This window comes from Hydra vulgaris, chromosome 03, assembly GCF_038396675.1.
Source record: "Hydra vulgaris chromosome 03, alternate assembly HydraT2T_AEP".
Classification (NCBI taxonomy): Eukaryota; Metazoa; Cnidaria; class Hydrozoa; order Anthoathecata; family Hydridae; genus Hydra; species Hydra vulgaris.
Window position 1 is genome coordinate 29,225,001 of NC_088922.1, and position 16,576 is coordinate 29,241,576.

General features: G+C 26.2%; 2 protein-coding genes and 2 non-coding genes across 5 annotated transcripts in view; 3 read left to right on the forward strand and 1 right to left on the reverse strand.

Moving 5' to 3' along the window:
* The window catches only part of LOC136078070 (uncharacterized), an 11,955-nt gene extending 5,719 nt beyond the window's left edge, over positions 1 to 6,236 (forward strand). For both annotated transcript variants that reach the window (XM_065792892.1, XM_065792893.1), the window contains exons 11-13: positions 1,688 to 1,745; positions 1,841 to 1,920; positions 2,201 to 6,236. In XM_065792892.1, coding sequence (XP_065648964.1) covers positions 1,688 to 1,745; positions 1,841 to 1,920; positions 2,201 to 4,583 — 2,521 coding nt within the window. In that variant the 3' untranslated portion in view covers positions 4,584 to 6,236. The remainder of the gene's footprint in view (positions 1 to 1,687; positions 1,746 to 1,840; positions 1,921 to 2,200) is intronic.
* The window catches only part of LOC100206938 (sperm-associated antigen 17), a 200,071-nt gene that overhangs the window by 142,608 nt on the left and 40,887 nt on the right, over positions 1 to 16,576 (reverse strand). The gene's annotated exons all lie outside the window — the stretch shown is intronic.
* LOC136077701 (uncharacterized) lies at positions 12,292 to 13,041 on the forward strand. The gene is made up of 2 exons (XR_010637199.1): positions 12,292 to 12,395; positions 12,847 to 13,041. It is a non-coding gene; the product is annotated as an uncharacterized LOC136077701 (transcript).
* On the forward strand, positions 13,096 to 13,592 carry LOC136077701 (uncharacterized). The gene is made up of 3 exons (XR_010637200.1): positions 13,096 to 13,242; positions 13,332 to 13,374; positions 13,508 to 13,592. It is a non-coding gene; the product is annotated as an uncharacterized LOC136077701 (transcript).

Genomic DNA, 16,576 nt, shown 5'->3' on the forward strand with positions numbered 1-16,576 from the left:
TGTTTCGGAGTTGTAGAGTTGAGAGAGGGTTATAACTACAATTAAGTAACCTCCTCGTCTGTAGTGGCCTTCTGGGCCTTGGGGAGGTGAATTAAAAAAAAAAAAAAAAAAAAAAAAAAAAAAAAAAAAATTTTATGTACTGTTTAATACTTTTATTTTTGCAGTTTTTTTTTTTTTATAAATTTAATAATTTACTATCAAGTGTTCTTTAAAGTTTTTTGTCGATCATTTTAAAATCAGTATTCTAAATAATTTTGCTAAGTTCTTAATTATTGCACCCAATTTTGAATATTTATCTCAATATATAAGCTATATTGCGAATCTTTTACGGTCTTCTATATTATATCTAAAAATATCAAACAGATGATCTTATGTAGCCTTTTCTGGGCAAGAATCTGGAGATACTGCATAGATTGTATTTGATTTAAGTTAAATCAAATACATTTGTATTTAACTTAAATCAAATCCAATGTATTTGATTTAAGTTAAATACCCTCTATGCAACCGGTCAAATTCTGAAGCAAGATGAAACACCTCTAGACTTATCTACTATCATTTAAGATTATTAATGCGACTTTAGCAGGGAAAGTTATTCCACATTTAGATCTGTTAGGATTGTTATATCAAGATTTAGAAAAGGCAAGATGTTTCAGTTGCAAGATTGCTAGATTAGATGAATTATTTGTTCATATATTTTCTATTAATATACCAAAGGGGTTAAAATCTGTTGTAACATAAAATAAAAATAGGTTCTAGTTGCAAGTCATGGTCAAGCAACTGTAGGGAGACAATTTAATATTAATAAGATTGTATCCAAAGTTAACTTGAAATAAAGATCAATGAAATCAAGAAAAATGATAGTAGACTATCATCAACAATAGAACTAACAGTTAAGTTTATAAAGTCTCTTAAAGGTGCATGTCAAAGATATCAGTTAGACCTTGAACAAGGGAGAAAGAATGCTTAGCAAAAGAAACGCAATTATTAAATAGAAATTGTAACCAGAGAAATCAGTGATGTAGTAAAGTGAAAATTTTCCAATTAGATTCCTGCGATATTTAGAACTGAGTTTGTTAAAAATGATATTGGAATAGTAATTAAAAGAAATGGTTTAAAAAGCTAGAGCAAAGAAAAACCTGTTGAAATTAAAATTTTGGAAAAAGCAGTACAAATATTGGAAGGAAAGAAGAAAAAAGTGTGAAACTAATTTTCTTTTTTTAAGATATTTCTTTATTCTAGCTATTATTTTTCTTTACAAAATAATTTTTCCTTTTTTTACTTAATCTTTATAAATATAGCAAAAAGATACTTAACAACAACTTTTGCTTGTGAAACTTTGATAATACTTAGTCATAAAAAAAGAGTATTTTTTTAAATAGTTTAAAAAAGTAGAATCGTGTAAATAAAAGCCTTTAATTCAAGAACATATGATCATTTATTACATATGTGAGTGTCAATGCATGTCTATGTAAGTATTTTATTTTCTATATGTGAGTTAATAAGTCAGGGTAAAAGGGTTTTTTTGAACGAGTAAGGGGAAACAAGTGGGTTTTAAGGGAAAAAGTCAGGGAAATTACTTATATTTTTGAGTTAAGTCAGGGAAATCTTTTATTGAGAACCTGTATTAACCCTGAATAAGTCTTTGGTATTTTATTAATTTACAGTTTTTTCTTTATGCATCTTTAAGCATGAAGACAGAAATGATGAAAGCCGTTGATAATAATGACTTTAATCAAGCATCAAAGGTATAGAAACATTTGAATTTTTTTTTTTAATTGTTGTTAAGATTGTTGTTAATTTATTAAATAATTTTTTATCCTTCAATATTATCATTTTTAAGTTGCTGTCAAAACTGAAAACCCTTGAAGAACCTGTTTCTAATTACAGTCGCCGCAAAGTAAAATGTCCTGCTTGTGAAAAGTAGGTTATAGTTTAAATTTTTAGTTTGACATTTTACCAGTTTTGATGTTATGATAACTTGTTCCTTATTTAAATGTCAAGGACTTAAATTTTGTCCTTAAAGCAAGGACAAGAAATAATAAAGCTGCAATTTTTTGTTATTAAGTTATTATTATTATAACTACTATTGTTATTATTATTGCTATTTTTGTTGTTGTTTTAGTTGAAAACATTTAATATTGAAAAGGAAAACTTTTTCAAAAATGATATTAAATTATAAAGATTTATTTTTTATTGTTAGAAGTGTGGTAGACTTAAAGAGGCATTTAATGTCTAAAAAACATGATTGGGATGAATCAAAAGCAAAGAGCGCAAGGATTAATTTCGATTTAAATCTCAAGAGAAAAGTACTTTCTCCTTCTAAAAGGCATTCCAAAATCCGTAATTATAAACAAACTATATGTGGTTTTTTACATTGCTCTAAAGAAGTTAAAAGAATTAATAACCATCTTAGGCAATACCATGGCTTAAAATCAAAAGAGGAAATTAAAAAAGCACTGCTGTTTTCAAGACCTGTTCTGGAAACATTTCTTGATGAGAACTCTGATATGAGCTCAAATGATGGAGTTTCTTCTGAATCTTTAGCAGAAGACGATTTATTAGAAAATAATTTTAATAGAGCTATTCATAATGACAACAATTTCCTGTGTAGTGATTCAGACGATGAAAACCAAGACTGGCTAAGTTTGCAATACTTAGATAAAAGGCTCCCTAAATCGAGTAATAGTTTTCAAGCTGGACATAGCAAAAGTAATTTGTTTAATGTTGCAGGTACCAAAAATGAAAAAGATGCCTCTGATTCTGATGAATCAAATATTGACTTTGATGATGGTGAAGATAAGTTTTATATGACTTCATCTGAAGAAGATAAGTTATTAGATGAATTTCTAATTTGGCTTCAAAGTGTTGAGGGTGGTATCAAACCACTTCGGACTGCCCTGAAACATAAAAATGTTGTTTTAGGAGCTGTTCGTCATGCCACAGATGACGATGTAAATTACAAGCATCTTGGGTGTGTTTCTTTCTTAAATTCTTGGATGTTAAAAATGCAAGAAGATAAAAAGCAGCCAGGAACAATAAAAACCTATTTAGGTTCTCTACAACTGTTTTTAGACTTTTGTATTTCTAAAGAAAAACTTGAAATTATTTCTAATGAAGAATACTCCAAGTTAAAAATCTCTATGAAGCAGTGGAAGCGTAGTTTGTGGAAAGGCATCCAGGAGAGACAACATGAAAAAGACATGGATGATTTCCACAACTTTCCGTCTTCTGAAGAAATAAATGCATTAGATAAATCTGATTATGTCAAATGTGCAAAAGACACAATTAAAGCTTCTAAATCTTCCAGTTTCGTAATTACAAAATCCAATTATTGTTTGGTCAGATCATATTTGTTAGCATATACAATTCTTAATAATGCCACAAGACCAGGAGCTTCCGCCAATATGACTATTGGTGAGTTCCGCAGAGCATTATATAAAGAAAATTGTTATACAATTAGCATTAAAAAGCATAAAACATCATATAAGGGGCCTGCAAATATTGTATTGACTTTTGAGCTTTACAATGAGCTAAATACATATATAGAGTTTTTTCGAAATAAACTTAATGGAATTTCTCTTCCCACAGGTACAGCAATTGTGTTTTTGAGTTATAATGGTGCTCCAATGGACTCATCAATGATTACTTCCCAGTTTCATTTATTTTGGAATCGTGCTTTAGGCAAAAAGGTAAAGGAAGATTATACTAAAATGACTCCAACATTAGTGAGAAAATTTACGACAACAAAAGTTCATCAAAATTTTCCCAGCTTGAAGCAAAATGTTGCACATCATTTATGTCACAGTTTGAAAGTGGCTGAAAGCAATTATGCCATATTTGACAAATATAATGCTGCCTCAAGTACAAGTAATCAACTGTGTTTAATTCAAAGATCATTAACAGATGAACAGGGTACAAAAATAGAAGAAAAGAAAAATATACCTTTGAATTTGTTTGAAAATGAAATAAACAAGGGGTCTATAAAAGTAGCTGATGTAAAAAAAAAGTTGGCTAATTCTTCAGAAAACTTATGTGATGAAAAGGTTAAAAAAATAGTTGATAAAGTTCGATATGCAATCAAACGAAAAAAAATCACACAAATGCCAAATCAACAATTACCAGAAACAGAACCTAATATTGACAATGTTGATTTTGTAAATGAAATTTCTTGTCCATTAAGCTCCTCTATTTCACAAGAAATTCAAAAAAAAGTATATCCACTTAGGAAAAGAAAAGAAGAAATTTACAGCATTGAAAGTAGTAACAATGGTGAAAGTTTGTTTTATGCTGCAAAGGACGTAGATAAATCTGAAGATTTTAACTATGATGATTATATTCCACCTTCTCCAGATAGTGCTGAGACATCTTTTAAAAGAAGTCGAAAAGAATTCACTAAAGAAGATAGGAGGCTTATTTATACACATTTATCTAATGTAATATATTCAAATGAGCCAATTATGAAAGACAAGTTTGCGTTAATGTTGAAGAAACCAGAACTAGAGGGTCTTGTAAAAAAATTTGGTTTACAATCATTGATCGTAAAAATGCGAACTGAAAGAAAAAACAATATAAACATTTTGTAAATAGTTTTTTCATTATTTAGGTGTCTTAAAACAAAAGTGAATTTTTTATTTACTACATATTATTTTCATGTAAAAATTTAATAGTTTTGAACTTTGTGGAAGGCATAAGGCTGAAATAGTTTGTTCATGTCTTTATTATGTTTGCAGATGTTGTTTTTCTTGTACAAAAATAAATAATTATATTAAAACAACTATAAAAAACAGGTTGTTTTTTTTACGTTTATTTGTTACTACAGTAGTGGTAGTAATAAAGTAGTAGAAGTAATACAACTGGTTAAATGTTCAATAGAATTAGTGAAATTGAAATGGATGATATTAAGCTTGAAGAAGTTATTAGTGGAAATGAGAATAATGTGATTAGGCATGTTGATAATATCCTTGTCAAAATGAAAGAGAGCTAGGCGAGATGAAATTATTTATCTACAAAATGAATAATTTTTTTCTAGACAAGGAAGAAAAGTTGCTAGACATAATAATTAGTATACTACTTTGCTAGACTGTTCGAAATGTTGCTAGACAAAAAGTAATACAATTCCAGATCAAAACTATTTAAGAGAAGTGAACCAGACCTGCCAGATAAAAAATATTTTGATGAAACACATTTTTTATGTTGCCATAATGGTAGGGTGGTTTTGCCTCCACATTCATCATTTCCGCAAGTTTTACAAGATATATTTACAGGGAGCTAAAAAGATCATAATTCCAATATAAATTTTTTATATTGGAATATTAGAAATTATGATAATGCCTATTATTATACTAATGCCTTTATTAGAAAGAAATATTAATTGCTGTCTTTCTCTTGTTTCATTTTCAACTAATGTAGTTTAACCTATGAATCCAGTGGAATATTATAAAGAAATAATATTATACCAGTGGAATATTATAAAGAAATAATATTATACCAGTGGAATATTATAAAGAAATAATATTATACCAGTGGAATATTATAAAGAAATAATATTATACCAGTGGAATATTATAAAGAAATAATATTATACCAGTGGAATATTATAAAGAAATAATATTATACCAGTGGAATATTATAAAGAAATAATATTATGCCAGTGGAATATTAGAAAGAAATAAAAATATTATACCAGTGGAATGTTATAAAGAAATAATAATATTATACCAGTGGAATATTATAAAGAAATAATATTATACCAGTGAAATATTATAAAGAAATAATATTATACCAGTGGAACGTTATAAAGAAATAATGTTATACCAGTGGAATATAAGAAAGAAATAATATTATACCAGTGGAATATTAGAAAGAAATAATATTATACCAGTGGAATATTAGAAAGAAATAATATTATACCAGTGGAATATTAGAAAGAAATATTAATGCCTGTCTTTCTCTTGTTTCATTTACAGCTAATGTAGTCAATTTAAGCTATGAATCATGGGCCGCCATATTTTAGTATATGTGGTCAAGTTTTTTAATGTGTAGATAATCTTAGGCCAGATCAAGATATTCCCCCAACATATTGTTAACTGAATATCTATTTTTTACTATACTTTTCTTTTTATTCCTCAAATTTTTTTTTCAATATTTTAAGATATCACAACCAATAAATTTAAGAATTATCAGAACTTACTTTTTAAAGAGTTATCATAGTTTTAATATTAGTTGCTATATATTCTATTTACTTTTCATAGTAACCATTTATTTATTTATTTTTTTTAATTTTATAAATTCAAACATTGTCTAATTATGTTCTTCCTTTTTTTTAGTTGATTTTGTCATTGCTTTTTAAATTCGCCTACTGTTGAAACATGATTTTAATTTAGTAAATTTATATCATTTGAAATTTACTGTATTAATCATTAGTCAACAGTTGAAAAGAAACTAGAATTCTGCATAATTGAGGTAAAAATAATTTTGTTTATTGGTATCATTACAAAAACAGTTTTTATGGTATTGTTTTATAGCTATTTTGTGCTACTATGTTATTATATTATATAACGACATGTTATAACAACACTATGTTGATTTCGTCATTGTCAAATTACTTTTATTATGCTCATAATAAATTCTTTAATAAATCATATATTTTGTATGTTAACTCTTTTTAACGTAGCTGTGCCATTGAAAACGGTCTGTTTCTTTTTATTTAGGGTTTATTAACAAAGGGATCATTAATGGAACCCTTTATGTTATTACTAAGTTCTTAGGTATTTCGGGGTTGTTTTTTATTAATAAGCTTTTACTTTTTACTGATCTAACTGATTAATTAATTGAATGTAAGAAATGTATTGTTTATGTCGTTAACTAGAATTTGTATTTTATATTTTTCAGATAATAAATCAAATTAATTGTTATTATTGATTTATTTACTAATAATCCTTATTACGAGTTGCTTACTGCTAGTTAATTAATGAACCTTCCAATAGTCGCCGAAAATTATATTGTCCTGTTTGTTGCAAGTAGGTTTTTGTCTATAAAATATTTATTAACAAAAACCTAGTTTACATAATAATTAGGATTGTGATAGACTTAAAGAAGCATCTCACGTCTAAAAGACACAATTGGACGAGTCAAAAGCAAGAGAAATAAAGAATAGAAGAGTTTTATAGCAACAGAAGAAATATTTTAATTGAATAAAAATGTTACAAAATGTTAGTTTTGCAAACATCATTTTTTTATACATAATATTATACAAAGCTGTTTTGAGACTGTAAATTCCTTTATCAGAATCAAAGTAAATTGCGATTAAAAAATACCATAAATCTGAAAGAGCTAAGAGCTTTGAAAGATAATTAGTACGTCACAATAAATAAAAAAATTATGAGAACTCATATAAAAGCAGTACTATCCTTTTCTTAAATTTGTTGCACAAAATAAATTGCATGACTCGTACGCATATCTATCTGCATTAAAAATTAATCGACACGTTTGTTTTTGTTTGCAATAACTTTTTTTTTTTTAATGATGACGAGTGATTACCTGCTCAAGCTATATTGCATATATATATATATATATATATATATATATATATATATATATATATATATATATATATATATATATATATATATATATATATATTCATACATACATATGTACATACACACATACATATATACCCAATAATACACTTCACGGATAACGCAGTTGCAAGTTGTTAATGCCTCCAAATTTTAATTAAAATAAATGTTTTAAGACTGTAAGAAAAAATTAGACAAAATGATAATAAGAGAGTTTAAGTTATTTACTGTCTTATTTGCGCTCTCTTCAAGCAAACACCTCAGTAAAGGTTGTCAATAATGCTGCCTATTTGCCTATATTGAACAAAAATTACGAAATGGGGTTACTTTATAAGGCAGTTTGTAAGTCACCCAATTATTTGTTACTAAAATTTTGGATATCTGTGCGGTAGTGGAGCTATATAACTTCATAGTTTCGCTTTCAAAGAAAGACAATCAAATTCTCAAATGAAAAAATATCGGAGAAAATTCTTACAAAAAATTATAGAAGAATCAGTCTGTTACTGCCAAAAACCTCATAAAAAAGCTATTTTGTACCGCATACAATCACCTATAGAATAGGTTGTATTTGTGAATTTCAAGAAGGCGCTAATTTAATTTAACGGTTAATAGTGTTCAGCAGTCAGAACTGTACCCATCCTGTTCAAAACCCATATTTTTGAAGCAGCATGCCTACGAATCCTACTTTACGGTGGCGAAAGTTAGATTCTTACATAAAAACTCCAGAACACATTTAATAGCTTTGCAAGTAACAGTTACAGAATAATATTTAGTATAAAAATAATTAAAAGTCAACATTCAGTTAATACGTAAAATGATAAACTGCAATCAGCTCAGGCTTCATATTCAACATTTATGTTTCTTAAGACACTGTACAACAAAAGACTCAAATAATCTTCTTATCCAATACGTACTGTGGACTCCAGAAAAACGTCATAGAGTCAGGTTGTTAGGTAAACCGATAACATTTTACCTCTAATATAATCTTCAAAGTGATAAACAGTAAAACGCCACCAACAGCAAAAGAGATCAGGAACGTCGCAAAGTCAGGCATGTCTGATCAAGCACGGAAAGTATTAAAAAAGTTGTTGCCGACTTTAAACTCACCCTGTTTGCAGCCGATAAATGACGGTGGTGATGATAATAATGATTGGCCATTGAACATCGATGCTTTTAAACTATATCGTTTTTAGACTTATTTTAAACAAAAAAAATAGTGCCTAATAAATTAAAAGACAACTTATAGTTAATATGAGAATTAATTATAGCTAAATATGGTTGTTTGATATGTTAAAAATAGTCACTGTAGACTTAAAAATAACAATATGTCAAAATTTTTTATTTATAAGCATTGCAAAAAATGTGCGCCCCCATGCTACCTAATGCAAAAAATTTAAGTAAATAATTGTGTTATGTAAAATTCACTAATTAAAAAAAAGTTAAGTTAATTTATCTAGTAATAAAACAGAATTTGAAAACTTCATTAAAAAATTGAACTACTTTTGCGCGTAAATGCAGAAACAGAAAGAAAATCAATTTCTCTGTTTGTTTATACACTATTGAAAGATTTTTACAAAACCCACCCGATTAAACACATTTCAGTAACTTCACTCAGGTTAATACGCGGGGGAAAAAAATACGAGTAGTAGAAAAAATTTTGAAGACGAAAATATAAAAACTGGTGGAACTATGGTATTTTCAGGGGGAATTTACTTGGTTTTAAGAAACAGTTGTTGTTTGTTAGCGAAATTAATTCATTGAAAGGGGAATCATGTTTGGCCCTCATGCTGCGCAAGTAGAAAAAACGCGTATAAAAAAGCTATTTTTACAAGCGGACAAATAATTCATGTTGAAAAATTTATTTGAAATAAAAATATAATTATTTTTGCAGCATTTACAAAAAAAAATTGTCTAAAATATCGTTTTTACGCACCTCTTGTCTCTAATTCAAATTTCGCAACGCGAGGGCTCATCCGCAACGGTTATAGTAGTAGTAGCAGTAGTAGTAGCAGTAGTAGTAGTAGTCATGATATCCCCCATGCTACCTTTCTATGATCCCTGGTGTAAAAGCAAATTCAGATCCACAAGCGTTATTTTTATTAGAGCAATTACAATTATTTTTATTAGAGCGTGTAGAATTTGCTTTGTAAAAGCAAATTCTACACACTCTAATAAAAATAATTCATAGTTAGTAGTTATTTATTGTGTTTGTACCTTTTAAGTAGAATGATTAAAAATACAAATAAATTTAGGATTTTTCTCTTTCAACGTTTTAAATTTATGTTTAAGTAATTTATAAACAATTATTCATATTGACTTTATTCAAAATGATGGAGAAGACCTTATTGTTTATTTCATATAAGTTAATACTGTAATGTTATATACTCCCTCTTTTTCTTTTCTCTACTACCCATTGCGTTAATAAATATATGCTTCTAAATGTGTCAAACTTTAATTTTTTTTTACTTACTTTTGTAGGAAAATGTTGTTCTTATATATTTTCAAATTGTTGAAATAAAAATTGTATTGTAGTATTTAAAATCCTAGGAATCTAAACAAATAAAGTTTATATCAAATTAAAGTTGCCTATTTAAAAAATATTTGACTTGAATTTACACTCTTTTTTTTTTATTTTAGTCTTTTCTAATATATTTATTCCTTTTTGCTTATATGTCTATTCATATATCATATTATGTTAACATACCTCTAAATAGTATATATACTAACTTAAATATATGTTAGTAGTGATGTACAGATTTGCATCTGCTTGATTGGCTACCTTTTCACAATCTGCTTTTCAGTTATAATGGTTAACAACTCAGTAGTAGTATCAAAAGAATGAAATCTGTATTGATTATCAGAAAGTAATCTAAGTAGGGTGTTTAGCAAGGTAATTTTTATCAGACTTTAGAATTTTTGTTAGATGGATATTAGAAGTTTGACAAATAAAGGCTCAGAGACAATAATAATAGCAAAAAGATTGATCAATAGCTATTAATCAAGCAATTTCGAAAAAATCTGAAAGATCACACTGACTCCTCTAACTATAATTAGAATCAGTACGTTCAAACCTGGTTTTAGAACAAATTAGTAAATTGATATATAGCTATATGCCCAGGCTAGGCCTTTTAGAGTCTTTATGAACAAAAAGATAGTATATATCGAAAGATGAAAGAACTGAATTTTAAACTAGCTTTACAAAAATAAATAGGTCTAGTGAATTTTGCAAATTTCAGCATATGAAAAGTTATTTTGTAGAACACAGTTATTTGAAAAAGATAAATTGAAATAACTTGATAATAACAATGGTTTATCATGTTGAGTATTTCAATGTAAATAGTCATACTTTATATTATTGGAAAACTTGACTTAATTGTAGATGGCACCCTAGGCAATAAGCTATATAGTTGCTTAAATACCACTCAAGGTTGTTACAACTTTGGGTTTCTTATGTGGTCTAAGCAGTTCACTAACACAGATACCTTCTATGCATAACGCGACATTCTGTATTCTTTTATATTTTACAGCCGTTAGTGGAATCAGCTTTTTTGAGTGGTACCACAGAGTTCATAAACTTAACTACTAGCAGCCTTATAAAAACTAAATTTAATTTTTAGAGCTATGCTCATGTTAGAAAACAGTAGCAGAATTGCAACTGCAATGCCATGGAGACACAAATAAAAATTCATAAATAGAGTCAAGTAGATCCAGCTTCTATCATTCTAAGCAGGATACAATCTAATACAGGTTTAAATCTCTGCTAGCTTATTAGATGACAAAAGGGTGCAAAGGCAATTAAACTTTCACCTTATCTATAGAGTCTTTGCCAGGAGACTTTTACAAAGCAGAAGTCAAAACATATCATCTGCCTAAAATAAGTGTTTCTATCAAAACACCATCTCTATCTTTTATTTAAATGAGAGCCCTAGGGCAGCAGGTGTTTTAAGTCAAAGTTATTTTCTTCTAACCTTTGGTTAGAAAAGCAAGTTATTTTTGGCAAAGAGTCATGGGAAGGTTATAGTGGATTACATGTTACAAGTAGCAAGGTAATCGTCATGATCCTGATCCTTTTCTATACTAAAATAATGTTGGTAATAACCATTTTAACCATTGGTTAATTAATCTGTATCAGCAATACCCCTTTTTCTGTCTACTACCATTAGCACCAGAATTGGTCAAAAATCTGCATTTGATGCACCACTATAAATTTGTATACATCTACTTTATTTTTAAATGGTAAAACCCATATGGCCAAATAATGCATTATTAATATAAAAACATGTCTAGTTCTACTAAAAATAAATAAATTTTAAATAGATTAAATATTTATTTAAAATTTAATTTAATAAAAATAATTATTAAATTATTCTCTGAGCTTTTGATTAATTAAAGGATGGATAAATTGATATATGAAAAAACAACGAAAAGTGTGGAAAATTTGTGAAAGTAAATGTGTGAGACAACTGCAATTTAAAGCTTTTTTATAGCTTTAAATTGCGGTTTAAATTTTTTTAGATGTACTTTAATTTAGGTTCTCTTTAAGCACATTAAGGCTATTACACCTTCATTAAAAAAATATGGCTTCAAGAAAAATGGTTAGTGTATTTTTATTTGGATTTTTTTAATATAGTTTAGCTAATTTATTTTTTAAGTAAAAAAAGTTATTGGTGAAATAGACGGGTGGAAAATAGTTTTGTTTTTATATTTAGCGTAGTACTGAAAAAAAAATTGATCCTTTGGATATTGCTAAAAGAATGATTAATCAAGAAATGGATTTACCAATATTCATCAAGCACTATATATCTGATGCTATAGGTACCAAATTTTGGTTAAAATATTTGTTGTGTTATTCAATGTCAAAACTTTTTCTTTTATTATAATCAGTGTTAGTCAGGCAAACACAAAAGTTCTCCTTTTTTCCATCAATTCTATTATGTTTAATAACTTATTTAGTGTAATTAGACTTATTTCTATACAATGGATCCTACACAATGGAGTTTAGTTATTTATTAACTTATTGAATTTTTTAATAAAAAGCACTTAAGCTTGTTTTTTAATCAATCCAATTATTAGTTATGCTTATTTTAAAACAAAAGGTACTTGTAAATAAAATAGCATAAGATTCTCAACATACCACAATTAAACAATTTTTGTTAAAGGAGTTTTTGTAAACTTTATTTAACAATAAATAATTTTTGCATTTTCAGTGTTTCTATATAAAAAAATATAAATACAAAAAAAGTAAATAATCATATTTTTTACTTAGGTTTTGGAGTTTTTGCAAACATGGATATTCCAAAGGGATCATTTCTATTAGAATATCCTGGTGAACTTGTTGAGCATTGTGAAGGAGAAAAAAGGCAAAGTTTTGCAGAGGAAAATAATCTGGGATGTTTTATTTATTATTTTTCTTTCAATGGTAAACAGTATTGGTATGTAATTTTGAAATGTGCTTAAAACAGTAATAAAAGAATTTCAACGTAAATCTAATTTTTTATTTTTTTCATAGTGTGGATGGAACATTCTCTTCTCGAATGGGAAAGTTTGTCAATGATAGTTCACCATCTTATACAAATTGTTTTGTTAAAGTTGTTTCTGAGAGAAATGTTCCTCATTTATGTCTTTTTTCAACAAAAGATATTCCAAAGTTTACAGAATTACGGTGAGATATAAGATATGATTTATTTTTTTTGTGCAAAATTTCATAAAAAATCATTTTTCTCAATGATATTCAATGAGTACAAATTTTAGGTATAGCTATGGGGAAACATCTGGATTATCCTGGCGAAAGCAGGTTTGTTTTATTTATGAAGTTTTGTAGTGTTTTGCTATTATTAATTGATTAATTTTATTGCATTGAGGATGCTTTCATAATAATCAATAATATTTATTCATTTAAAATTTTTATTTATTTCTGTTTGTATTAGTCTATTTACAAAAGACCATTAATATTGACTAACATGGATGTATGTAAAGCTTTTACTTTTTTTTTCTTCTTGAAAATTTTGTAAACTAATAATAGGTTTGTTAACTTTACTAAAGTAATAATATTTTACACCTATTATTATTAGAATTTTGTAAGATCTTTAGACACAGATTATCGTGTTTCAGGTTAGAAATTTCTTTAAAATTAACATTTTCTTTTTGTTTTTGTAAAGCTAGTTTAAAGTTTAAGGAACAAAAACTTATTCAATATTCATTACAAGTATAGCTAAATATTTTTTTCTAAGTTTTGTTTTATGAATTCTCCAGATAATATTGCCCACTGCAATGACAAAATCACTAAATGTATCAAGCAACAGCTTTCTAATGGTAATCAAAGTGTTAATGTAAGTCATGTTTTGATATTTGAAAATATTGAAAATCAATATTTTAAATTTTTTATATCAACCCACAAACCACTTTTAGTTGTTTTTATAAATTAAATATATTTTATTGAAGACATTTTAATAGAGTAACTAGAATATCATTACCTAGTCTAAATAGGTAGGGGACCAGTGTTCCACAAAGTTCAGCAAACACTTTACCAACTTCAATCATAAAAGTTATTTTAATTTGTGTATTTATTTTTAGTTGTTTATATTTTGATGAGATACAAGAATTAAATTAGTTTTTGTATAATTTTTAATATAATAGACTAACTTTAAAAAAATCCCTGTTTTTGATATTTGAATAAAAAAATCTAAAATGTAATTTATGTAATAAATATTATACATATATTAATATGTTTATTAAAAAATTGATTTAAACATCTAACTTATTTATTCTTGTATATATATATATATATATATATATATATATATATATATATATATATATATATATATATATAAATATATATATATACACATATATATATATATATATATATATATATATATATATATATATATATATATATATATATATATACATATATATATATATATATATATATATATATATATATACATATATATATATTTATATATACATATATATTTATATATATATATATATTAGATCATAGTAAAATCAGAAAGTCCAGTGTCGAATACTTCTTCACTTCTATTATCAGGTATTCATTTTTAAATTTTATGAATAAAATTATTTTTAGTGCTATATGTAAACTGTTTAAGTGAACATGTCAGAGTAAGAGTGAAATGTTTTTATATTTTATTTGTAGTTAAATATTAGATAATCATGCCAAAGGTTTTAACTTTTAATTTATAGATTAATGTATAGAATAATTATTATCAAACTAATTAATAGTTTATGACATTTATTTTAGAAAATATTGACTCGGCCATTCAAAATGTTCAAACCTTTGAGAAACATGTTCCTCAAGCTTCAAAAACTTCTTTATACAGTGTAAGTAACTTACAAATTGTCAAAGAGGTTATGTTTTGTTTTCTTCAGTTTTATGAGATTTTTTACTATGTAACCTTGTTGATTTAACCTTGTTATTATTTTAGAATATGAATGAATCAGAAAGTTCAACATCAGAAAATATATCTCGATCACCTGTTCTATTAACAGGTTTTTTTTAATTTTTCAGTTAAATAGTAATTTTTTGTGAAAAAATGTTAAATTATTAGGTATATATATATATATTTATTTTGTGACAATATTGAGTTACTCTAGTTGTGGGAGTATAGTCTGCTGCAAAATTTTGGTAAAACTAACAATTTTGTTAGGTATAGCTTTTACTTTTAAATTTAATAATATTTTTTTATAATTAAAAAATTGCCATTTTTTCATTAGACCTTTTAATACATTATTCACTTTTCAAGAGGATGATGAAAAAGTTTATATTTACTTTTACGAATAAAAATCAATAAATATTGTATATTCACTTAATGAAAATCGATGTTGAAAGTTCTTTTTTTTATTCTAATAAAAATTACTGAGTTATTATTAACATTTGTTAAAAACAGTTTGTAATAAAAACGTTTTTTTAGGGAATGTTGGCTTCATATTTGAAAAAGTTCAAACCTCAGCAAAATCCACTTTTGTAACTTCTGGACAGGGTGTAAGGAACTTTTAGGTTGTCAATGTCAAAATATTAAATGTTAAATTCTTTCATATCTAAGGTTCATTTCACTTATGTTTCTGACATTTAATAAATTTTTAGCAAATGAAAAACTTAACATTTTTAGAAATTTTTCTTATAATATTCAAATTAAAAAAAAAAAAGACAAATAAAAACTGAAATACTTGTACAAAATAAATTAAGTGTATGGTTGGTAGTGAAATTTTTTTTCATAATAGTGAAAATAAGGGTATGCACCACCCTCGCATTATTTAAACAGTACAATGGTCTCCTGGGTTAAAGTCCTGAAATCCATTGTATTTTTAGCTAATGGAAGCATAAAATCTACATAAACTAATAGCCAAATAACTTTCTTTAGTGAAAAACTGGGTTTTTGTAATATTCTAGCTTCTATTAATTAATTGAGTAGTTTATTTGTAATGAGAAAGACTCCATTTTTATAGAAAATATTCATTATTTAAAAAGTATTTTAAATTTTTTTTTTTGCTTGTATCAGTCTATTAATAAAAGACCATTAATATTGATAAATATGGATGTATGTAAAGTTATAACTATTTTTTTTTTGGAAAGTCATGAAAACTATTTCTTATTATAAATTTGTTAGCTTTACTAAAATGAAATAAACTTTCTCTGCCTTTTTTTATTAGAATAATTTAGAAACAGAAAATCATATTTCAGGTTAGAAATTTCTTTTATAATTAATATCATATTTCTTAAAAAATTCAATATTTATTACAAGTACAATTCAACATTTTTTTGCTAAAGTTTTATTTTAAAAATTCTCCAGATAATATTGACCACTGCAATGATAATATCACTAACTGTTTCAAGCAACAGCTTTCTAATGATAATCAAAGTGTTAGTGTAAGTCATGTTTAGATATTTGAAAACATTGAAAATCAATATTTTAAATTTTTTATATCAACCCACAAACCATATAGAGTTATTTTTGTAATTTGAGTTT